Source organism: Primulina eburnea, chromosome 18 (genome assembly GCF_022965805.1).
Source record: "Primulina eburnea isolate SZY01 chromosome 18, ASM2296580v1, whole genome shotgun sequence".
Classification (NCBI taxonomy): Eukaryota; Viridiplantae; Streptophyta; class Magnoliopsida; order Lamiales; family Gesneriaceae; genus Primulina; species Primulina eburnea.
In genome coordinates this window covers 6,503,393-6,525,322 of record NC_133118.1, presented here as the reverse complement: position 1 = coordinate 6,525,322, position 21,930 = coordinate 6,503,393, and the positions used below count along the sequence as shown (strand labels likewise).

At 38.2% G+C, this 21,930-nt stretch overlaps 2 protein-coding genes across 2 annotated transcripts; both read left to right on the top strand.

The window, feature by feature from the left end:
• The first annotated feature begins 14,078 nt into the window (after window positions 1–14,078).
• Window positions 14,079–15,148, top strand: LOC140819075 (cytochrome P450 81Q32-like). The gene has a single exon (XM_073179087.1). The coding sequence runs from the start codon at window positions 14,183–14,185 to the stop codon at window positions 15,146–15,148; it is 966 nt and encodes a 321-aa protein (XP_073035188.1). The 5' UTR covers window positions 14,079–14,182.
• Window positions 15,149–18,577: 3,429 nt separating this feature from the next.
• On the top strand, window positions 18,578–21,657 carry LOC140819649 (cytochrome P450 81Q32-like). Its single transcript, XM_073179819.1, has 2 exons — window positions 18,578–19,623; window positions 20,969–21,657. The coding sequence occupies exons 1-2, from the start codon at window positions 18,682–18,684 to the stop codon at window positions 21,581–21,583; spliced, it is 1,557 nt and encodes a 518-aa protein (XP_073035920.1). The 5' UTR covers window positions 18,578–18,681; the 3' UTR covers window positions 21,584–21,657.
• Window positions 21,658–21,930: the final 273 nt, after the last annotated feature.

Below are 21,930 nucleotides of genomic sequence, written 5' to 3'. Positions count from 1 at the left end.
ATTTAAATATGTTAAACCCTCTCCAAACCCCTACTCCACCCACCCACGCCTCCAATCAGAATTTTTGCTCCCCCAAACACTCCAATACACGACACAACACACACAATTCAAGAGATAATAATCGAGAAAGCTCAAGGGAAATTCAAGCCAAGGTTCTTGCCCGTTCTTCGCAAATCGTCAACAGTTTTTCGTGCGTTAAATATGCAAAGGCACGCCATATTCTCCTTTTACACATCATCACACCATATTAAGATTTTATGCATGAAAAGATTGAAAACAAGTGACACTTTTGTTCAAGTTTCATTTTTTTGCATATAACATGAAATTTCAAGTAGGATTTTTTATCCAAATTGTGTTGTTTATGTACATAAAGGGGCTGCCATGATTAGGAAGTGATATGGTATTGTTTTACACAAATTTAAGGTGTCCTAGTTGTAATGCCCGAGATTTTGATTCTGTTAATCTGAAATTATTGATTTTGAATTGATATGATTATAGGCGGGCCATTCCGAGATCAGATTGGACAAAGTATAAGAATTAAAAAGAAGAAGAGAAGAGTTGGGCCGAAAGTTCTGTGCCCGGCCGGAAGTTTTTGTCCGCCCGAGTGCCACATGATAAAAGAAAAGGGCCAAAGGTTTTGCGCCCGGGCGGAAGTTTTTGTCCGCCCGAGCGCGATTGTCTATTATGCGAGGGTCGAACGTTTCGCGCCCGGGCGGAAACTTATGACTGCCCGAGCGCCAACCGATATCCAAGAAAAGTGACACGTTGCTGAACCATGCAAGTTAGGATATATATATTTATATATATATATATATATATATATATATATATATATATATATATATATCCGTCCGTCTGATTTTCAATCCGACTTCAGTACTGTGTTCCTACCGACGCAGGCTTCAACTGGACGTAAGTTTTACCAAGTTTTGATATATCTTGAAATTATGATATTGCTGGAATCGAATACACTTCATATATGATATTCTTGACATGTTAGACATCGTAGAATCGAAGTCAGATTGAGAAACAGATTGATTATGGAATTTTTATGATTTTTCAGATTATATCGATTGATATTGGACAGATTTGGATTGTTGATTGATTACAGATTGTATTGGATATTGGTCATGGATTGTAATTAGTATCTGTTGAGATTGTGTTGACGGGAATATCGAGATTATGCCGTTATGCCATTGATTTTGAGTTGAATCCAGATTGATCAGATTGTTATTGATTTGAGCAGTATATTGATATGATATTATTGATAATGTCATTGCCAAATTGAGGGTTGACAGACTTTGAATTTCAGACAGGAACGTTGTCAGAACTGCGACTAAAGAAAGGTATAAGTCAATGTGGTACCGGGAGAACGACTCGAGTAGGATATACTTGAGTTTTCCTAAATCACATATTTGTTGTTATTATTTGCATTGAATTGAGTATATGCTTGTTCTATTGATTTATAGAAGCATGTATTAGATGTATTAGATGAGTGATCTTGTGACATAAGTGCCGATAGTGATGGAATCGTCACTGGCACATTGCACATGGTCACAAGATAGTGAATTGGCGATAGTGCCACAGTCTGTGACAGATAGGTCAAGAAACCAGATGTTTGGTTATATCGATTGAATAGAATTGGAGTTTTTTCTATTACTGAATTCGATATAGGAATGCCAACGTCTGGAAACCGGGATACCTAGACTAGGATTGAGTCTAGTCTGAGACGTGGAGTCACGAGTTTGATTAATGAATTTATATTGATTATGTTTCCGATTTTGATACATGTTACTGATATATGTTACATGCTTTTACATTGTTTATATGATTGCATGTTTCATTGATTTATACTGGGATGTATTTCTCACCGGAGTTATCCGACTGTTGTCGTGTTTGTATGTGTGCATGACAACAGGTGGGACAGGTTCGGGTCAAGGAGATGAAGAGAGATCATGATTAGAGTGGAGACTACGGACTTTGACGTTGCTATAGATAGGATTCAACACTTGAAATTTAGCTGTTGAACCTTAGTTTGAGTTTTATGCTTGTTGTACAAGACTTGTACCTTCATACTGATATGTATATTAGATTGAATACCATTACGTTCCGCACTTGATATTAGTATAAAAAAAAATTAGACCCTGTTTATTGTAATTGATTAAATTGTCCCAATGATGATTAAGAACATGATTAGCGTCCGGATCCCCACAAAAGGTGGTATCAGAGCGATAGATCCTTTAAACTGAGATAGGAGCTAGTGAGCGGGGTAGATTGAGTTTTCTTTCCTGCTTTTGATTGCTACTATGATTTACTGCTGTATAATGCATGTTTATCTGTTTATCTGACTTGATTTGAAAACATGTGTTATTGAGAATGGATCATAACCGATTCTTGATCAGCAGTAAGATGATCGGAGGAGGACTAAAACATATTTGTTGTATTTGGTTGCTAACCCTTTTGATAATCAGATATGCCTCCTCGAAGAGTACCGGAACAGGGTAGAACTTCGAATCCTCCAATGTATGTGACAGCAAAATCGATGGAGACATTGCTGAAGAGATTTCAGTCATTCCATCCACCGACTCTGAAGGGTACTGAGACTTCAATTGATTGCGAGAGTTGGTTAGACGATATTGAGATGCTGTTAGAGTCCTTGGATTACACTGATGAGCGGAGAGTGAAACTGATATGGCACCAGTTGCATGATGTGGCAAAGAACTGGTGGATTACAACAAAGCAGGCCTTGGAGCATCAAGGTACAGTTATCACCTGGAATGTATTTAGAATCGAGTTTTATCAGAGATTCTTTCCAGTGTCATACAGGAAGGATAAGGGAGTGGAGTTTGCAAACTTGAGACAAAGTCAGCTGAATATCGAGGAATATGTGGCCAAGTTCTCTACACTGCTACGATTTGCTCCCCATGTGGCCGAGAATGACGAAGCCGTTGCAGATCAGTTCATTAATGGCCTGAATCCGGAAATCTTTACCTTGGTGAACATTGGGAGAACGAACAACTTTACCGATGCCTTGAATAAAGCGAAGGGAGCCGAAGCCGGTCTGATGAGACAAAGAGGAGCTTCGTTTGTACCTCCAGCACCGAAACCACATATGCCTCCACCATCCTCTAGATTTGAGAGTGGCATTGGTAGTGAAAAGAAAGAATTTCTGAAAACTAAAGGGAAGCAGTTTAAAAGATCTGGAATCAGTTCATCCAGTTCTAGTGGCTCGAGACAGACAGGTCAGGGCCAGGGTTATACATGACCTTATTGCAGCACTTGTGGAGGGAAGCATTCCACAGAGCAGTGCCGTGGAGTATTTGGCAGTTGTCGTATCTGCAGACAACAAAGACATTTTTCTAGAGTTTGTCCGCAAAGAGGTTCCCAAAGATCACAGGTTGCCGAATCATCGGGATCAGCGGCACAGACTGATAGACGATCATCGGCTGTTCATTCATTTCAACCACCACCATCTCAGTCACAGCAAAGGCCACGAGGAAGCCAGACAGTTAGCCAGCCTCCTAGACAGCAGGCCAGAGTATTTGCTTTGACAGAGGGGCGGGCTCATGAGGTATCTGACAATGTTGTTGCAGGTAATTGTTTTATTTCTGGTTATCCTGATTATGTATTGATAGATACTAGTGCATCGCATACATTTATATCTGAGCGATTTGCATTGAGTCATGCATTGCTGATTGAGTCATTATCTGCTGAAGTGTCTGTCTCTTCTCCTTTGGGGACATGTTTGATATCAGTAAAGTCTGTGAAACATTGTATGCTACAGTATGATGGGCATGAGATTGAGATAGATTGTATTGTGCTTGGGTTGTCTGATTTTGACTGTATTATCGGTATCGATATGTTAACCAAGTACAGAGCCACTGTTGATTGTTTCCACAAGATTGTGAGATTTGGACCGGAGATGGCTGATGAGTGGAAATTCTACGGTAAGGGTTCTAGATCTAGAATTTTTTTGATATCCGTATTATCTGTGACTCGATTGTTACAGAAAGAAGCGGAGGGATTCTTTATCTATTCAGTTGATTTACTTAAATCGAGTCCATCATTGGCGGATTTTCAAGTGGTGTGTGAGTTTGCTGATGTATTCTCAGATGAGATTCCTCTTTTGCCTCCGATTCGAGAGATCGACTTCAGCATTGAATTGATGCCAGGTACTGTTTCGATTTCAAGGGCTCCGTACAGAATGGCACCGATTGAGTTGAAAGAACAGTTGGAGGATTTACTGGCCAAGGGGTATATCAGACCGAGTGTGTCTCCTTGGGGTGCTTCAGTACTGTTTGTGAGAAAGAAAGACGGTTCGATGAGACTCTGTATCGATAATCGGAAACTGAACAAAGCAACGATAAAGAATAAATATCCCTTGCCTCGCATTGATGATTTGTTTGATCAGTCGCAGGGTTCATCTGTATATTCCAAGATCGATCTGAGATCTTGATATCATTAGTTGAGAGTCAGGGATTCTGATATCTCGAAGACAGCATTTAGAACCAGGTATGGCCACTATGAATTTATTGTCATGCTATTTGGTTTGACGAATGCACCGGCTGTATTTATGGGGTTGATGAACCGCATATTCCAGAGATATCTTGACGATTTCGTTATTATATTCATTGATGATATTTTGATTTATTCGAAGAATATGATTGATCATGCTGAGCGTCTGAGAACTGTGTTGCGAATTCTGAGGGCTGAGAAATTGTATGATAAACTGTCGAAATGTGAGTTTTGGTTGAGACAGGTTGTATTTATGGGGCATATTATATCCGGACACGGTATATCAGTTGATCCTAGTAAGGTTGAGGCGGTGATCAGTACCCGAGATTCGCAGTTTTATGGGTTTGGCAGGATATTATCGACGTTTTATTAAAGATTTTTCAAGCATTGCCAAACCGATTACGTAGCTGACTCACAAGAATGCTCCGTTTGTATGGTATGAAGAATGTGAGACCAGATTTCTTGAACTAAAGAGAAGACTGACCAGTGCACCGATCTTGACGATTCCATCAGGTACTGGTGATTTTGTAGCTTATTGTGATATATCTCACCGAGGTTTGGGTTGTGTTTTGATGCAGCGAGGACATGTTATCGCTTATGTCTCAAGACAGCTGAAGCCCCATGAGACTTGTTATCCAATTCATGATCTTGAATTGACAGCTATAGTCTTTGCATTAAAGATATGGCGACACTATATGTACGATGAAAAGTTTGAGATCTATTCTGATCACAAGAGCCTGAAGTATTTATTTTCACAGTCAGAGCTGAATAAGAGACAACGAAGATTGATTTATTGAAAGACTTTGATTGTGAAATCAAGTACTATCCGAGGAAATTCAATGCAGCAGCAGATGCACTAAGTCGAAAGGTATGTTCCTTGTCCTTATCGACGATCGGTGTTTCGAATTTGATAGAAGATTGTTGTTTGTCTGGATTAGCTTTTGAAACAGATTGTCAGCCTCTGAGGTTGTGTGCTATTCGGGCCGAACCAGAACTGATATTGAGAATCAAAGAGGCACAGAAAGTTGATCAGAATGTACAGAATTCGATTGCTATGGTCAGAGCCGCACATATCGGAATATCAGGTTCATGATGGTGTTTTGTATGTAAATAACCGTATTGTTGTGCCGAATGTTTCAGATTTGAGACAACGAATATTAACAGAAGCGCACAGTAGTCATTTTAGCATTCATCCTGGTGGCTATTAAAATGCATAATGATTTGAAGACTCAGTATTGGTGGAAACAGATGAAATCTGATGTTACTGAATTTGTAGCCAAGTGTCTGAATTGCCAACAGGTGAAAGCAGAAAGAAAGAAACCAGGAGGATTGTTACAGAGTTTGTCAATTCCTGAATAGAAATGGGATAACATTTCCATGGATTTTGTGACACAGTTACCGAGATCCTCCAGAGGTTGTGATGCGATTTGGGTTGTGATTGACAGATTGACCAAATCCGCATGTTTTATTCCATACAAGATGGCGTACAGACATGAACAGATGGCAGAGATTTATGTCAGAAAAGTGGTCAGATTGCACGGAGTGCCAAAGTCGATTGTATCAGACCGTGATCCTCGGTTTACTTCGCACTTTTGGCAGAGTTTGCAGCAGGCTCTAGGTACAAAATTACATCTGAGTAACGCCTATCATCCACATACTGACGGACAGTCAGAGCGGACGATTCAGACATTGGAAGATATGCTGAGAGCTGTAGTGCTTGATTTTAGCACTAATTGACAAGATGCATTGCCTCTTTGTGAGTTTTCGTACAACAACATCTATCAAACGAGTATTGAGATGGCTCCTTTTGAAACGTTGTACGGAAAGAAGTGTCGATCCCCTCTGTATTGGGATGATATCTCTGAGGTTCCTGAGATCGTACCTGATATGATCAGAGAGATGAAAGAGAAAGTGAAGCTGATTCAGAAGAAAATGAAGGCAGCTCAGGACAGACAAGCCAAATATGCCAACATTCGACGTAGACCATTGGTATTTGAGGCAGGAGACAGAGTATTTTTGAAGATTTAACCATTCAGAGGAGTTGTCAGATTTGGCAAGAAAGGAAAGTTGTCTCCACGATACGTTGGTCCGTACGAGATTCACGAAAAGATAGGAGATCGTGCCTATCGACTCGCATTACCGCCTTCTCTATCTGGAATACATGATGTCTTTCATGTATCTATGCTGCGGAAGTATCTCCCTGATGATTCTCACATTATTCAGCCAGAAGAGGCAGAACTTGATGAATTTCTGAGTTACATCGAGAAACCAATCCAGATTATTGATCGTAAAGAAAAGCAACTCAGAACGAAGATTATTCCTCTGGTGAAAGTCCAGTGGACTCGTCATGACATTGAGGAGGCTACTTGGGAGACTGAATCAGATATGAGACAGGAATTTCCAGCGTTATTTGGTTGATGTGAGTTTTTTATTCAGCTTCTGTTATACATTTCTTTCTGATATCTGATTTGATTGCCTGTGATTTCGGGGACTAAATCGAATCTTAGAGGGGGAGAAATGTAATGCCCGAGATTTTGATTCTGTTAATCTGAAATTATTGATTTTGAATTGATATGATTATAGCCGGGCCATTCCGAGATCAGATTGGACAAAGTATAGGAATTAAAAAGAAGAAGAGAAAAGTTGGGCCGAAAGTTCTGCGCCCGGGCGGAAATTTTTGTCCGCCCGAGCGCCACATGATAAAATAAAAGGCCGAAGGTTTTGCGCTCGGGCGGAAGTTTTTGTCCGCCCGAGCGCGATTGTCTATTATGCGAGGGCCGAACATTTCGCGCTCGGGCGGAAATTTATGACCGCCCGAGCGCCAACCGATATCCAAGAAAAGTGACACGTTGCTGAACCATACAAGTTAGGATATATATATATATATATATATATATATATATATATATATGTATTTACGAGTTCCTTCATTCAGAAATAAAGAAAACGAAGAAAGGAGAACAAAATAGTTTCAGAAAATCCTTACGCCTTTATGTTCTGATCCGTCCGTCTGATTTTCAATCCGACTTCAGTACTGTGTTCCTACCGACGCAGGCTTCAACTGGACGTAAGTTTTACCAAGTTTTGATATATCTTGAAATTATGATATTGCTGGAATCGAATACACTTCATATATGATGTTCTTGACATGTTAGACATCGTAGAATCGAAGTCAGATTGAGAAACAGATTGATTATGGAATTGTTATGATTTTTCAGATTATATCGATTGATATTGGACAGATTTGGACTGTTGATTGATTACAGATTGTATTGGATATTGGTCATGGATTGTAATTAGTATCTGTTGAGATTGTGTTGACGGGAATATCGAGATTATGCCGTTATGCCATTGATTTTGAGTTGAATCCAGATTGATCAGATTGTTATTGATTTGAGCTGTATATTGATATGATATTATTGATATTGTCATTGCCAAATTGAGGGTTGACAGACTTTGAATTTCAGACACGAACGTTGTCAGAACTGCGACTAAAGAAAGGTATAAGTCAATGTGGTACCGGGAGAACGACTCGAGTAGGATATACTTGAGTTTTCCTAAATCACATATTTGTTGTTATTATTTGCATTGAATTGAGTATATGCTTGTTCTATTGATTTATAGAAGCATGTATTAGATGAGTATTAGATGAGTGATCTTGTGACATAAGTGCCGATAGTGATGGAATCGTCACTGGCACATTGCACATTGTCACAAGATATTTAATTGGCGATAGTGCCACAGTCTGTGACAGATAGGTCAAGAAACCAGATGTTTGGTTATATCGATTGAATAGAATTGGAGTTTTTTCTATTACTGAATTCGATATAGGAATGCCAACGTCTGGAAACCGGGATACCTAGACTAGGATTGAGTCTAGTCTGAGACGTGGAGTCACAAGTTTGATTAATGAATTTATATTGATTATGTTTCCGATTTTGATACATGTTACTGATATATGTTACATGCTTTTACATTGTTTATATGATTGCATGTTTCATTGATTTATACTGGGATGTATTTCTCACCGGAGTTATCCGACTGTTGTCGTGTTTGTATGTGTGCATGACAACAGGTGGGACAGGTTCGGGTCAAGGAGATGAAGAGAGATCATGATTAGAGTGGAGACTACGGACTTTGACGTTGCTATAGATAGGATTCAACACTTGAAATTTAGCTGTTGAACCTTAGTTTGAGTTTTATGCTTGTTGTACAAGACTTGTACCTTCATACTGATATGTATATTAGATTGAATACCATTACGTTCCGCACTTGATATTAGTATATAAAAAAAATTAGACCTTGTTTATTGTAATTGATTAAATTGTCCCAATTATTATTAAGAACATGATTAGCGTCCGGGTCCCCACACTAGCTAGAACCACTCAACACGCTGCAACATGAATCGAAAACAAGCAGGAACCAAACCTGGCATATGTTGATCATATGGTTCGGTCCTCATGAGGGATGACGTAGCTGGGGCTCGGTTGGGACCGGGACTGAGCTAAGACCATGGGTGTGGCAAGAGCAGGGTCCAAGCCATGCTAGGACGCGAGTTTAGATGGCTGGGAAGAGTCCTATCCATCTAGGACTCCTAACCGAGAAAGGAATCAGACGTGCGCAGGGTTCAGCTCTTGAGTTGGGCTAAGGGGCTCGGTCTGGGGTCTTCGGGCTGGGCTAGGGTGCGACCTTAGGGTCCTGAGAGAGTGCTTAAGGGTTAGGTCCAGGGGCTAAGTCGGTTGGCTAGGTCCTAAGCAAGCATGAAGAATCCTTCCCAAATGGGGTTCTCGGCAGCACCTATTGGGGTTTGCAAGCTTCGGGGGCTGGGTTCGGGTCCTGTGGGTTTGCTCGGGTCCAGTGGGTTTTTAAGTGGTATGGTAAGGGTTTGGCTCAAAGTGGCTCAGGCATGGCTCGTGAAAATCGAACATTGGCTCGGAGTCGATACATGTAGGTCAAGATAGGGTATGTAAAAGCTAAAATAATTGAAACATGGCTCATGGGGGTCGAGTCGTGGTTCACGAGGGCTAAAATAATATAAAAAGATTAAATTTTGAATTTAGGACTTTTATATTCAAGTTTGGGATTTTTCGAAATTAAAATGCATTCAAAACGTCTAATTACGAATTAATTAAAAAGCCTGGTTATTAAGCTAAATAAAGTTATGTGAATTTTAATTAAGCTTAAATAATTATTTGGTACATGTTAGAGTCAAAGAAATCAAGAAAAACTCAAAAACGTAAAATGTCACGTACAGGGGTATAACGGTCTTTTTACACCGGAATATTAATAAACGTCATGAAAGTGCTCTAATTACTGTTTTATATGCTAATATGATTATGTCACATGTTTATGAATTTTTTTATGTCAAAATATGGTTTTTAAATGTTCATGAATTATTAAGGGTTAAATTGGACATTTAAAAGATAGGTTGCATGCTTGGTTTCAAAATAAAATGATATTATATGCATGTTTTATTAAGTGATGGAAATACGACATGTTGAAGGACGTGAAAGAGATTGTGACTAAATATGTGACATGTTGGAAATATCGTGATGGTTATGGTCCTAGTAGGATCTAGATGATCGTGTTTCCATTTGATACGAATACGAATACGAATACATTGATATATTGGCCATGGACTCAGTTGACCGGTGACAGTGTTGCTGAGATTCCCGCCGTCCAGTACTGTGGTTTTTTTAGATGGATGCATCGCCCAATACTATCAAAAATACGAGTCACAATCACGATCTGAATTCAACAAACATGAACACGGATATGAATATGGATACGAATGTAGATATGATATGAATATGTTTATGTGATATATATATATATATATATATATATATATATATATATATATATATATATATATATGTTTATGAAAATGTTAAGTTTAAAGTTTATGAATTTTTCATGAAAATGATACTTTGGAGTACAAGTATTTTTCACTGTTATTTGTCAACTGTATTACGTATTATTTGTTATCAAGAATATGATGTGTTGAGTCTTTAAACTCACTAGGTGTATATGATGCAGGTGACATTAATAACTATGATATTGGAGGTCTTGATGAGTGACTTGCTGGACTATCGGTGCACATAACCCGAGGACCAGCGCTTCTATTTTTCGCATTTGAGTTTATGATTTAATTTATAGATTTTTCCGACATTTTATTTATGCTTTTGAGAGATTTTTGAGAGGTTAGTACGAGCTACACTTTTCAACATTTATTGCTTTATAGGTTTGGTAAAACGTTTTACGATTTCGTGTTTGACTACTCCAGTTGAATTTTCAAGTACTATTTGGATGTTTTATTTTAAAATAGTGCAAATGTATTTTTATGAACAAGTATATGCAATGGCCGAATTTGTGAGGGTTTTAAAAAAAAATTCTAGTATTTTTGAAGAAAACGAGTAAGCAGACGTTTCAGACATGTTCTAGCTTTATGAGATTTGATGGGGTTAAGGTTGACGGTTTGATCAGCTTCCTGCTAGTTACACTAGCTTGTTTTCATCGTTCCCGCAATCACTCCCTTGTTGCTGTCAAAAAACAAAGATCGAAATCTATCTTAAAATTTCTTCTATCTAAGCAGATATGACAAGATTTTTCAAAATGAAATTACCAATTTATTGTAAAGAAAAATACGAGAATTATCAGAAGTGAAGTAATAGAACTAAAACTCAATTTTAACAACATAAAAGATGAAATCAAAGTAAGATAAACATAGAACAAGAAAAAAAATCCAACGATATTTCTTCAAATAAAATTGAATTAGTTTTAATAAGGAAAAATAATGACCTGTGAAAATCTGAACAAAAATAAATCCAATTTGGAATAATAGAATTGATTGTAACCTGGTATAGATAAAAGTGATATAGTGGATTTAAATAGAGCTTGCAGGTATCTTTCCTACCATTAATTAAATAATGGTTTTATATTATAAAATATATAAATTAATATAAAAAAATTCATACTCTTCCATAATTGTCGCATGGAAATTTTTTTATTTAACAACTCGTGTTTCGCATGATTCGAGATTAAATACATTATACAGCTAATGATTTATTTTTATTAACTTGTTTAAAATTCTAAAGTAATTTACTTTTTTATACAATAATTATGTCATGTCAATATTTTTTTTATGTTGCGTGAAAAATTTGATAAAAATAATCAAAATTATGACAAAAATCCAAAAATTGAAGTAGAAAAAAATCGTAGGAATATGATAGCTACGACAACGGCGTAGAACGCACTTTCAACAACACTGTCAATTACAACAGTTTTAAATGACTACAACAATTGATAAAATCAGTTGTTTTTAACGTTTTTGTTGTAGTGACTGAACTGATATCAGCTGAACTGATCAAATTCAAACAAAAGTTAAGCAGTTAATACACAAGATATGTTTATGAATGTTCGGAGACTTCAACTGCTCCTACGTCACCCTCTTCTACCACCTCGGGTTGGATCCACTAGAAAAATTTGATTTATACAATACCTTGTACATATCCACCCAAATTAAGACTTACCCACTGCCTAACTGAACTCCTAGTCTAGACTGAAGGCATCACCTTCCAGCAAGTACTTGTTTAACGTCTGTGTGTTAAAGACTACATACACATGTTTTACGTCTTTGTGCAAGACGAAATTTTTTGTTGTGGTGTGTGTATGTGCGTGTGAACTGATATCTGAAAACTTTCCGAAAGTGTTCTCACACACTGAAGGAAATATGCTTCTAAAACTAAGATGATAATATGTTGAAGTGTTCCCTCTGGGCTGATTGCTTCTTCAAAACTGATAAGCATTATGCGTACCCTCTCTGTATTTTATCTTTTCATTCGTCAACTCTCATCATCATCTTCATTGAGCTTCGACTTCTAGTTATAGGCATTTGGCTGAACGTACAGTGAGACTCAGTGAATCAATCTATTGCAGTTTGAATTTGTTCCCCAAATAGGTATCTGGAACATTTGGCTTTAAGCGCTGCTGCAACGTCTCTTATTGTTCCTTGATCGTACAATAGCTTTTCTACCTTTGTGCACAGTTGGATTAAGATTATCGTATCTGCAAACTGTTTCGCTCCTAACTGATATTCTGAGCTGGTCATTTGAACTGCTCTTGAACTGGTGAGGTGAAATCAGTTGACTACCCAGCTGAACTGATTTCACTGATTTAGTTGAACTGGTCAGTTGAGGTCTTCATCAGTTGAACACTTCATCAGTTGGTCGGGCTTCTGAAGGTTTTCTGCTGAACCACCTATCAACTGGACAATCAGTTGAACTACTTTTGATACTTCATTTGTACTGGTTCAGCTCGATCAATCGGTTGACACTTTCATTTTGCGTCTCGATAGCTTCAGTTTAAGCTTAGTAACTGATCACTTCGAAGCCTGATCAATTTCAATTTCTGTGCACTTAGGTAAACTCATTAGAAACAAATAAACAAATTTTGTTAACATCAAAATCAAGATTGTGAACATGAAATCTTCCAAAAGCTTTTAAAACACAGTTTTATACATTCTAACAGAAAACCATATTTTAAACAAGTAACCATGTATATCATAATTAATTTATGCCATTAAAACCATTTAATTATTCATTTTCTTAGATTTGCATGCAGTTGGATTACGTTATCGTATTTTGGACCTTACATGTTCCATCAAACTTGGGCTGGTTGCTTCTTGTAAGCTGATATGCACACTTGTTCTTCCATACCCTTTCTTCACACGCTACTTTGTTGATGGTCTTGATCTTGTATTTATAGAGACAAAGTGACTGTACATCGAGACTCATCAAATGTGTTCGTTACAGTTTGAATCAGTTCTTCGAAATTTGTATCTTGTCTTTTCTGACAGCCATTCTGGAACGTCTCGACTTTAAGCTCTGCTGAAACGTTCATTATTGTCTGTTGATCGGACAATTGTTTTTGTATCGTTGTTCACAGCTGGATTCCACTTAGATAAGCTTGTTGTGTACTGCAAACTGATCGACTCCTAACTGATGCTCTGAACTGGTTGAATGAAATCAGTTGGCTCGTCAGCAGAACTGATTTCACTGATCTAGTTGAACTAGTCAGTTGGGCTCTTCATCAGTTGAACTCTTCATCAGCTGTTCGGGCTTCTAAATATCTTTTGCTGAACCACCTATCAACCGAACCGATCTTTGATATTTCAGATGAACTGGTTCAGTTTGGACAATCGGTTGGCACTTTCAGTCTGTGTCTTGATAGCTTCAGTTTTGGATCGGTAACTGATCAGCTCGAATCCTGATCAGTTTCAGCTTTCTGCGTACTTAGGTAACTTTAGAAACAAAATCACAATTTCTGTTAACATCAAAATCAAGATTGTCTAATATTATAATAATACAAACAAATATAATAAATAATATATTTCGAGCCCTTATTTAACAATAACTCGAATATCTTATAAATAAGCTCAAATATTTCAAATCTATCTCAAACTCCATCGCCATTCAAGAAGAATTTGAACAAAAATGTATTTGATTATTCCATATTTAAATCCAACTTGGATATGAAAAATAGAAAGCAAACATCAAATTCTGTGGTATTTTAAACAAACTATTTTAGTTCCTTCTTCTTGTTTTGTCTTTTAGCAATTATAGGATCTTTTCTTAGTTGTTCTTCTTGTTTATTTGTTAAAAGTCCAATGAATCAATCTCCACAAACCTTCGTCTTCCCCGAAATGAATACTCAGTTTTCCTTAGTTCTGTACATTCCACTGATTCTTACCGTCTACGTCTTCACCATACATTTTCTCAACAAAATTAGAAACTTCCCACCCTCTCCCGCCGTCAATCTACCCATTTTCGGCCATCTCCACCTCCTGAAGAAGCCCCTCCACCGATCTCTTGCCAAGATTTCCGATAAATTTGGCCCGATAATTTTCCTGCAGTTTGGCTCCCGCCGTGTACTCCTTGTGTCCTCACCTTCAGCCGCGGAGGAATGTTTCACCAAAAACGACATCATCTTCGCCAACCGCCCTCGTTTACTCGCCGGGAAATATACAGGCTACGACTACACTTCTTTGGCCTGGAGTTCATACGGAGACTACTGGAGGAACATCCGAAAAATTTCATCCATCGAGCTATTGTCAACGCACAAGCTTCAGATGCTTCATGGGATCCGAGCCGACGAGGTGAGATCCATGATCCGTCGGCTGCTTCATCTCTCCGGTGACGGAAAACATGCTGTAGACATGAAGAGCGTCTTCTCCGAGACGGCGATGAACGTGATGATGAGGATGATTGCTGGGAAGAGGTACTACGGCGAAAAAGTCGAGGAGGCGGAGCAGGCTAAGCGTTTCAGGGATATCGTGTCCGAAACATTCCGGAACGGTGGCGCATACAATATGGGGGATTTCCTGCCGTTGTTGAGATGGGTCGGGGCAGTCGGGGGGGAGAAGAAGTTGGTGGAACTGCATAAGAGAAGGGATTCGTTTATGCAAGAACTGGTGGAAGAATGCAAGGAAAGAATGAAGAATAATGGCGGAGACGAAGGGAAGAAGAAGACGATGATTGAAATGCTATTGGGACTCGAGGAGGAGGAACCACAGTATTATTCTGATCAGATTATTAAAAGCCTAATGCTGGTAACTCGTGTTCTTTGGATATAAATATTTCCTGGTATGCTTTTTTTTTTTTTTTTTTTAAAAAAATATAATTTAAATTTTATTTTTAAAGTTATATTTTTCAGAACTTTTATATCATGCAACAAAAAACGAAGGTGTATGAGTTATTATTATTCCTAGCGGATCGTGACACACACGCACGCGGTATGGATTCAATAAAAAAAAATTCTTAATGAAGTAGTTTTTTTTATTTAAAACAAAATTTATACATTTTTTAAATTGAAATTGTAGTAAATAATAATAGCTTTCAGACGAGTATCGGTATGGCACCGTTTGAAGCTTTATATGGGAGACGATGTAGATCACCGTTATTCTGGGATGAGATTGGTGAGAGACAGTTGACTGGACCTGAAATGATACAGGAAATGAACGATAAGGTTCAGTTGATTCGGCAGCGGACGAAAGCTGCTCAGGATCGTCAAACGAGTTATGCGAATAAACGAAGACGACCCTTGGAATTCCAGAAAGGTGACAGAGTGTTTTTGAAAATATCTCCCTTTAGAGGCACTGTTCGATTCGGCATGCGAGGGAAGTTATCTCCTCGTTATGTTGGTCCATACGAGATTCTGGATCGAGTTGGTGATCTTGCGTATCGATTGGCATTGCCACCAGCTCTATCTGCTATTCACGATGTGTTTCATGTTTCTATGTTGAGGAAATATGAACCTGATCCATCGCATGTGCTTGCACCTGATGAGGTTGAACTTGATCCTTCTCTTTCCTATGTTGAGCAACCTGTTCGCATTATGGATCGAAAGGAAAAGATATTGCGTAATAAATCGATTCCTCTGGTACGAGTGCAATGGACACGACATGGAGTTGAAGAATCAACATGGGAATTGGAGAGCAAGATGCGAGATTCGTATCCGCATTTGTTTGATTCTACGACATCTATTCCATTGTATTCGATGTATTCTGATCCTTATTCTGATTTTAGTTTTGATATGTACTATAACTGGTGACATATATATGTTTACCAATGTTATGTATATAATGATGTTTGAGATTTCGGGGACGAAATCTTTTAAGAGGGAGAGAAATGTAAGGACCGTGCATCGTATTATCGTAAATCCTACGTGATTATCGATAATTAATGAAATTGTCATATGATTAGGTATTTGATGTATCTTATGACAATGAATTGAGAAATGAATATTGTATATGAATTGATGTTGTAAGAATTTGATTTGAGAAGCCGGACGCCAAAATAGTACAAAACCAATATTTTGTACAGAACATGTGGCGCCCGAGCGGTAGGAAATTACCGCCCGAGCGCCAAGGAAGGAAAGGTGAATGTTCGCGGACAGAACATACCGCGCCCGAGCGGTAATGTTTGACCGCCCGAGCGCGGTGTATTCGAAACTCGGGGACAGAATGTCTCGCGCTCGGGCGCGAGAATTCTACCGCCCGAGCGCGAGAGACGGTGGGATAAGAATAAATTCTTCTCCTTCTTTCCTCCGTCAGATAATTTCAACAACTTCGAGAGGAAAGTTCGAGATTTCAAAATTCTTCCGTCCGATTTGACTTTGAAACGCTGTCTAAACGCGAAACAAATTATATATTTGTAATCGTCGCGTCGAAGGCTTCTGACTGAGGTAATTTTCTTCGAGTTCCAGCAGCTTTAAATATCATAGTGCTGGAATAGCATGTATTTGAAGTTGAATTTCTGATATGTAGTAGAATAACCGACAAAAAACTAAGTTTTGAAGTCGGAATTGAATTATGATATGATTTTGATTTGATATGAATTTGTGAAGTTTCAAATGATATTTGAAACTCATATTAATGATTTTGGAGTATGTTATTGATTTGAATGAATATGTTATTGATGTAGATAGATTATTATACTGCAATCTAAAGCCACATCAACTGGAAACGAAGAATTGAGGTATGTTGCGACCGGGTAACATACGACAGGTATCTGTATTATATGATATATGATTGGATTGATTGGATTGGAATACGTGTCTATGTGCCTATTTGATAATTTGATGTGGCATACATGACATTGAGATTTGAGTATCGATGTATAAAATAAATATTTTGTTAACACACATCATTTTATGCATACATCGATACATGACATGCACGTTGAGCTATGATCCTTGGATACCCTGATATGATTTGATTGGATTCCGGGGTTTGTGAACACAATGCTATGTTTGGTATTACACGACCCTTAAAACATAGACATTTGTGGCCCCATATGATTGGATATGAGATGTGGGATTGACGACGCTTCGTCGACGTTGTCATATGTGTATTCCCATATCGGCCGGTGTGCCAGCTCGAGCATTGATTTGATTTGATAGCGATTCGATTGATTCTGACATGTGCTCAGTGGATGGGCATTTGACCCTATACCTCCACGACATACATGCATTGCATACCATATATCATTGTTTAGATACTTGTGGTATATATTGTGGTTGTTCCATACGGAGCTTTGCTCACCCCCAAGAGGGGCTGTTGTTGTCTTTGTGTGTGGACAATGGCAGGTACTCCAGGATATCAGGAGACCAGAGAGGGTACTTCTGGTGGGAGCCACAGCTTGGGCTGAGGTTTATGTTTATGTCTTGTCCCCAGTATATATATGTATATGTATCTATATACCGGGGCTTGTCCCGAGGATATAAGATGTTTGTATGTGATTGATTACGTGTGGGCGTGTTTATGATTTGAATTTAGATACTATTTTTAGTATTTAAATATCAGAAGAGATATTTTGGGCTCATTGTAAAGAAATTTTAAACCGTTTTCCGCTGTGATTAATTAAACCCTAATCAGATTGCATTGTAATAACGATTAGGAGTTAAGGGCCCCACATCGACTCCTAACTGATGCTCTGAACTGGTCAGTTGAACTGGTTGGATGAAATCAGTTGGCTCGTCAGCAGAACTGATTTCACTGATCTAGTTGAACTAGTCAGTTGAGCTCTTCATCAGTTGAACTCTTCATCAGCTGTTCGGGCTTATAAATATCTTTTGCTGAACCACCTATCAACCGAACCGATCTTTGATATTTCAGATGAACTGGTTCAGTTTGGACAATCGGTTGGCACTTTCAGTCTGTGTCTCGATAGCTTCAGTTTTGGATCGGTAACTGATCAGCTCGAATCCTGATCAGTTTCAGCTTTCTGCGTACTTAGGTAACTTTAGAAACAAAATCACAATTTCTGTTAACATCAAAATCAAGATTGTCTAATATTATAATAATACAAACAAATATAATAAATAATATATTTCGAGCCCTTATTTAACAATAACTCGAATATCTTATAAATAAGCTCAAATATTTCAAATCTATCTCAAACTCCATCGCCATTCAAGAAGAATTTGAACAAAAATGTATTTGATTATTCCATATTTAAATCCAACTTGGATATGAAAAATAGAAAGCAAACATCAAATTCTGTGGTATTTTAAACAAACTATTTTAGTTCCTTCTTCTTGTTTTGTCTTTTAGCAATTATAGGATCTTTTCTTAGTTGTTCTTCTTGTTTATTTGTTAAAAGTCCAATGAATCAATCTCCACAAACCTTCGTCTTCCCCGAAATGAATACTCAGTTTTCCTTAGTTCTGTACATTCCACTGATTCTTACCGTCTACGTCTTCACCATACATTTTCTCAACAAAATTAGAAACTTCCCACCCTCTCCCGCCGTCAATCTACCCATTTTCGGCCATCTCCACCTCCTGAAGAAGCCCCTCCACCGATCTCTTGCCAAGATTTCCGATAAATTTGGCCCGATAATTTTCCTGCAGTTTGGCTCCCGCCGTGTACTCCTTGTGTCCTCACCTTCAGCCGCGGAGGAATGTTTCACCAAAAACGACATCATCTTCGCCAACCGCCCTCGTTTACTCGCCGGGAAATATACAGGCTACGACTACACTTCTTTGGCCTGGAGTTCATACGGAGACTACTGGAGGAACATCCGAAAAATTTCATCCATCGAGTTACTGTCAACGCACAAGCTTCAGATGCTTCATGGGATCCGAGCCGACGAGGTGAGATCCATGATCCGTCGGCTGCTTCATCTCTCCGGTGACGGAAAACATGCTGTAGACATGAAGAGCGTCTTCTCCGAGACGGCGATGAACGTGATGATGAGGATGATTGCTGGGAAGAGGTACTACGGCGAAAAAGTCGAGGAGGCGGAGCAGGCTAAGCGTTTCAGGGATATCGTGTCCGAAACATTCCGGAACGGTGGCGCATACAATATGGGGGATTTCCTGCCGTTGTTGAGATGGGTCGGGGCAGTCGGGGGGGAGAAGAAGTTGGTGGAACTGCATAAGAGAAGGGATTCGTTTATGCAAGAACTGGTGGAAGAATGCAAGGAAAGAATGAAGAATAATGGCGGAGACGAAGGGAAGAAGAAGACGATGATTGAAATGCTATTGGGACTCGAGGAGGAGGAACCACAGTATTATTCTGATCAGATTATTAAAAGCCTAATGCTGGTAACTCGTGTTCTTTGGATATAAATATTTCCTGGTATGCTTTTTTTTTTTTTTTTTTTTTTTTAAAAATATAATTTAAATTTTATTTTTAAAGTTATATTTTTCAGAACTTTTATATCATTATTATCCTTAAGAAAGTTTTTACATTGTTTTCCAAATATTTTCACTTGTTTGTGGATAGATAGATAGATTCATGCAACAAAAAACGAAGGTGTATGAGTTATTATTCCTAGCTGATCGTGACACACACGCACGCGGTATGTATGTAATAAATAAAAATTCTTAATGAAGTAGTTTTTTATTTGAAATAAAATTTATACATTTTTTAAATTGAAATTGTAGTAAATAAAACAAAATATAAAGGAAAAATGTTGTTATATATAGTATAGTAAAACCATATAGTTAATTTTATAAGATAAACATTGTTTTATCAAAATCAAAAATTACACCGTGACAACTTTCAACATAGTGTTCGAGTTGATGGAATAGACAAGTGTTTGATCAATGGTCAGTAGTTTGAAAATTAATATTTCCACTTGTGTATAGATACATAGACGGATATATTCATACAACTAGGGTTCATGTTTTCCAATTATTTTCACTTGTTTGTAGATAGATAGATAGATATATATTTTCCAGCAAGTAGGGTTTTTCTTGATTTCTATGAGTTCTTGAATTTAACAACAAAAAACTCTCGAGTCCTCGCAGTTTTTGTTCAATAGAAGAAAAAAAAAACATAATCAAAATCGAACGGCAACAGATTTGAAGGGTTCTTGTATTGTAATAAATCCTAAAAGGAAAATGAACTTTGAATTTCTATACGGAATTTAACGATTCTACATCATACAAGTATCGATTATCTCAATCTGCTTGCCTCTAGCTAAATCAACAGAAACATTCATCATAGAATTGAATTAATTAAAGGGTCTTCTCTTATGGTCTATAGATCGAATGCGAGAACCGCGGCGGTATGCCATTAAAACCATAAGTTTATAAACAGAAACGACATTAATATATATCACCTGGCAACTCTCCTTTGGGGTCAAAATGAACTATATGATCAATATTAACTTCATTCCAATTAAGAGTAATTAACCCTCTAAATGATTCGTTTACACAAACCATTTTCTTGGATTACTCATTTTTTGTTAATATATACTTATTTTTTTAGTGTTGCTATATAGAATGTTTGAGAAGCAGTGAAATTCCCTTTATTTTGATTTATGGAAACCCAAAATTCATTGCTTATTTCTATGGATAATATCTGAGAGTTTGGACCAGCTAGGTTTTGTGGTCTTTAGAAAAAAGTTTTTGTAAGAGTTTCATAATCGATTGTCTGTACCAGAATTTGTTGGCTGCTGGGACAGATACTTCAGCTGCAACAAGTGAATGGGCTCTATCACTTCTGCTAAACCATCCACAAGTCTTGAAAAAAGCACAGATGGAAATCGAAAAACACGTTGGACACGAACGCTTGGTTGACGAGTCGGACATATCTAACCTCCCTTACCTACGTTGCATCATAAATGAAACCATGCGACTGTACCCTGTTGCCCCTTTGCTCGTCCCTCACGAATCATCTGACAAATGCACGGTCGGAGGCTATCACATCCCGAAAAAGACGATGCTTCTAGTGAACGTATGGGCAATACATAATGATACCAAAGATTGGGAGGAACCAAGGAAATTCAAGCCCGAGAGATTTGAAGGGGTGGAGGGAAGCAGGGAAGTGTTCAAGTTAATGACGTTTGGATCCGGAAGGAGAGGGTGTCCCGGGGAAGGATTGGCGTTGCGTATGGTGGGATTGGGATTGGGATCTATGATCCAGTGTTTTGAATGGGAAAGGATTGGGGAGACTCTAGTTGACATGAGTGAAGGAACTGGAGGGACCATGCCTAAAGCACGACCGTTGTTAGCCTACTGTAAGGCTCGTTCCTTTGTGCCAAAGCTTTTGTCTTGAATGGGCAATGCAATCTTTCCATTTTCCCGATGTTCCTTTTATTATTGAACAAAAATAAATAAAATAGAAATAAATGGTGTTCTTATTGCTACTACAAGATGATGAATTTTTTAATATGTTGTTGAATTTGCTGACAACCCACCCTGATGGGATTGCCCACCTGGATCGGTTGTTCACCTAGATCTAGAATGGTTGATCATTCATCATGGTGTAATATTATCAGCTTGGCGCACTTTGTGGAAAATGTTACCTCGTCACTGAGAAAGCAAACTCATGACTCACACATGAATCACAACTTTAACGGCCAACGCCGATGTCGGCTTCGCACTCCTCGATCGATAAAACCC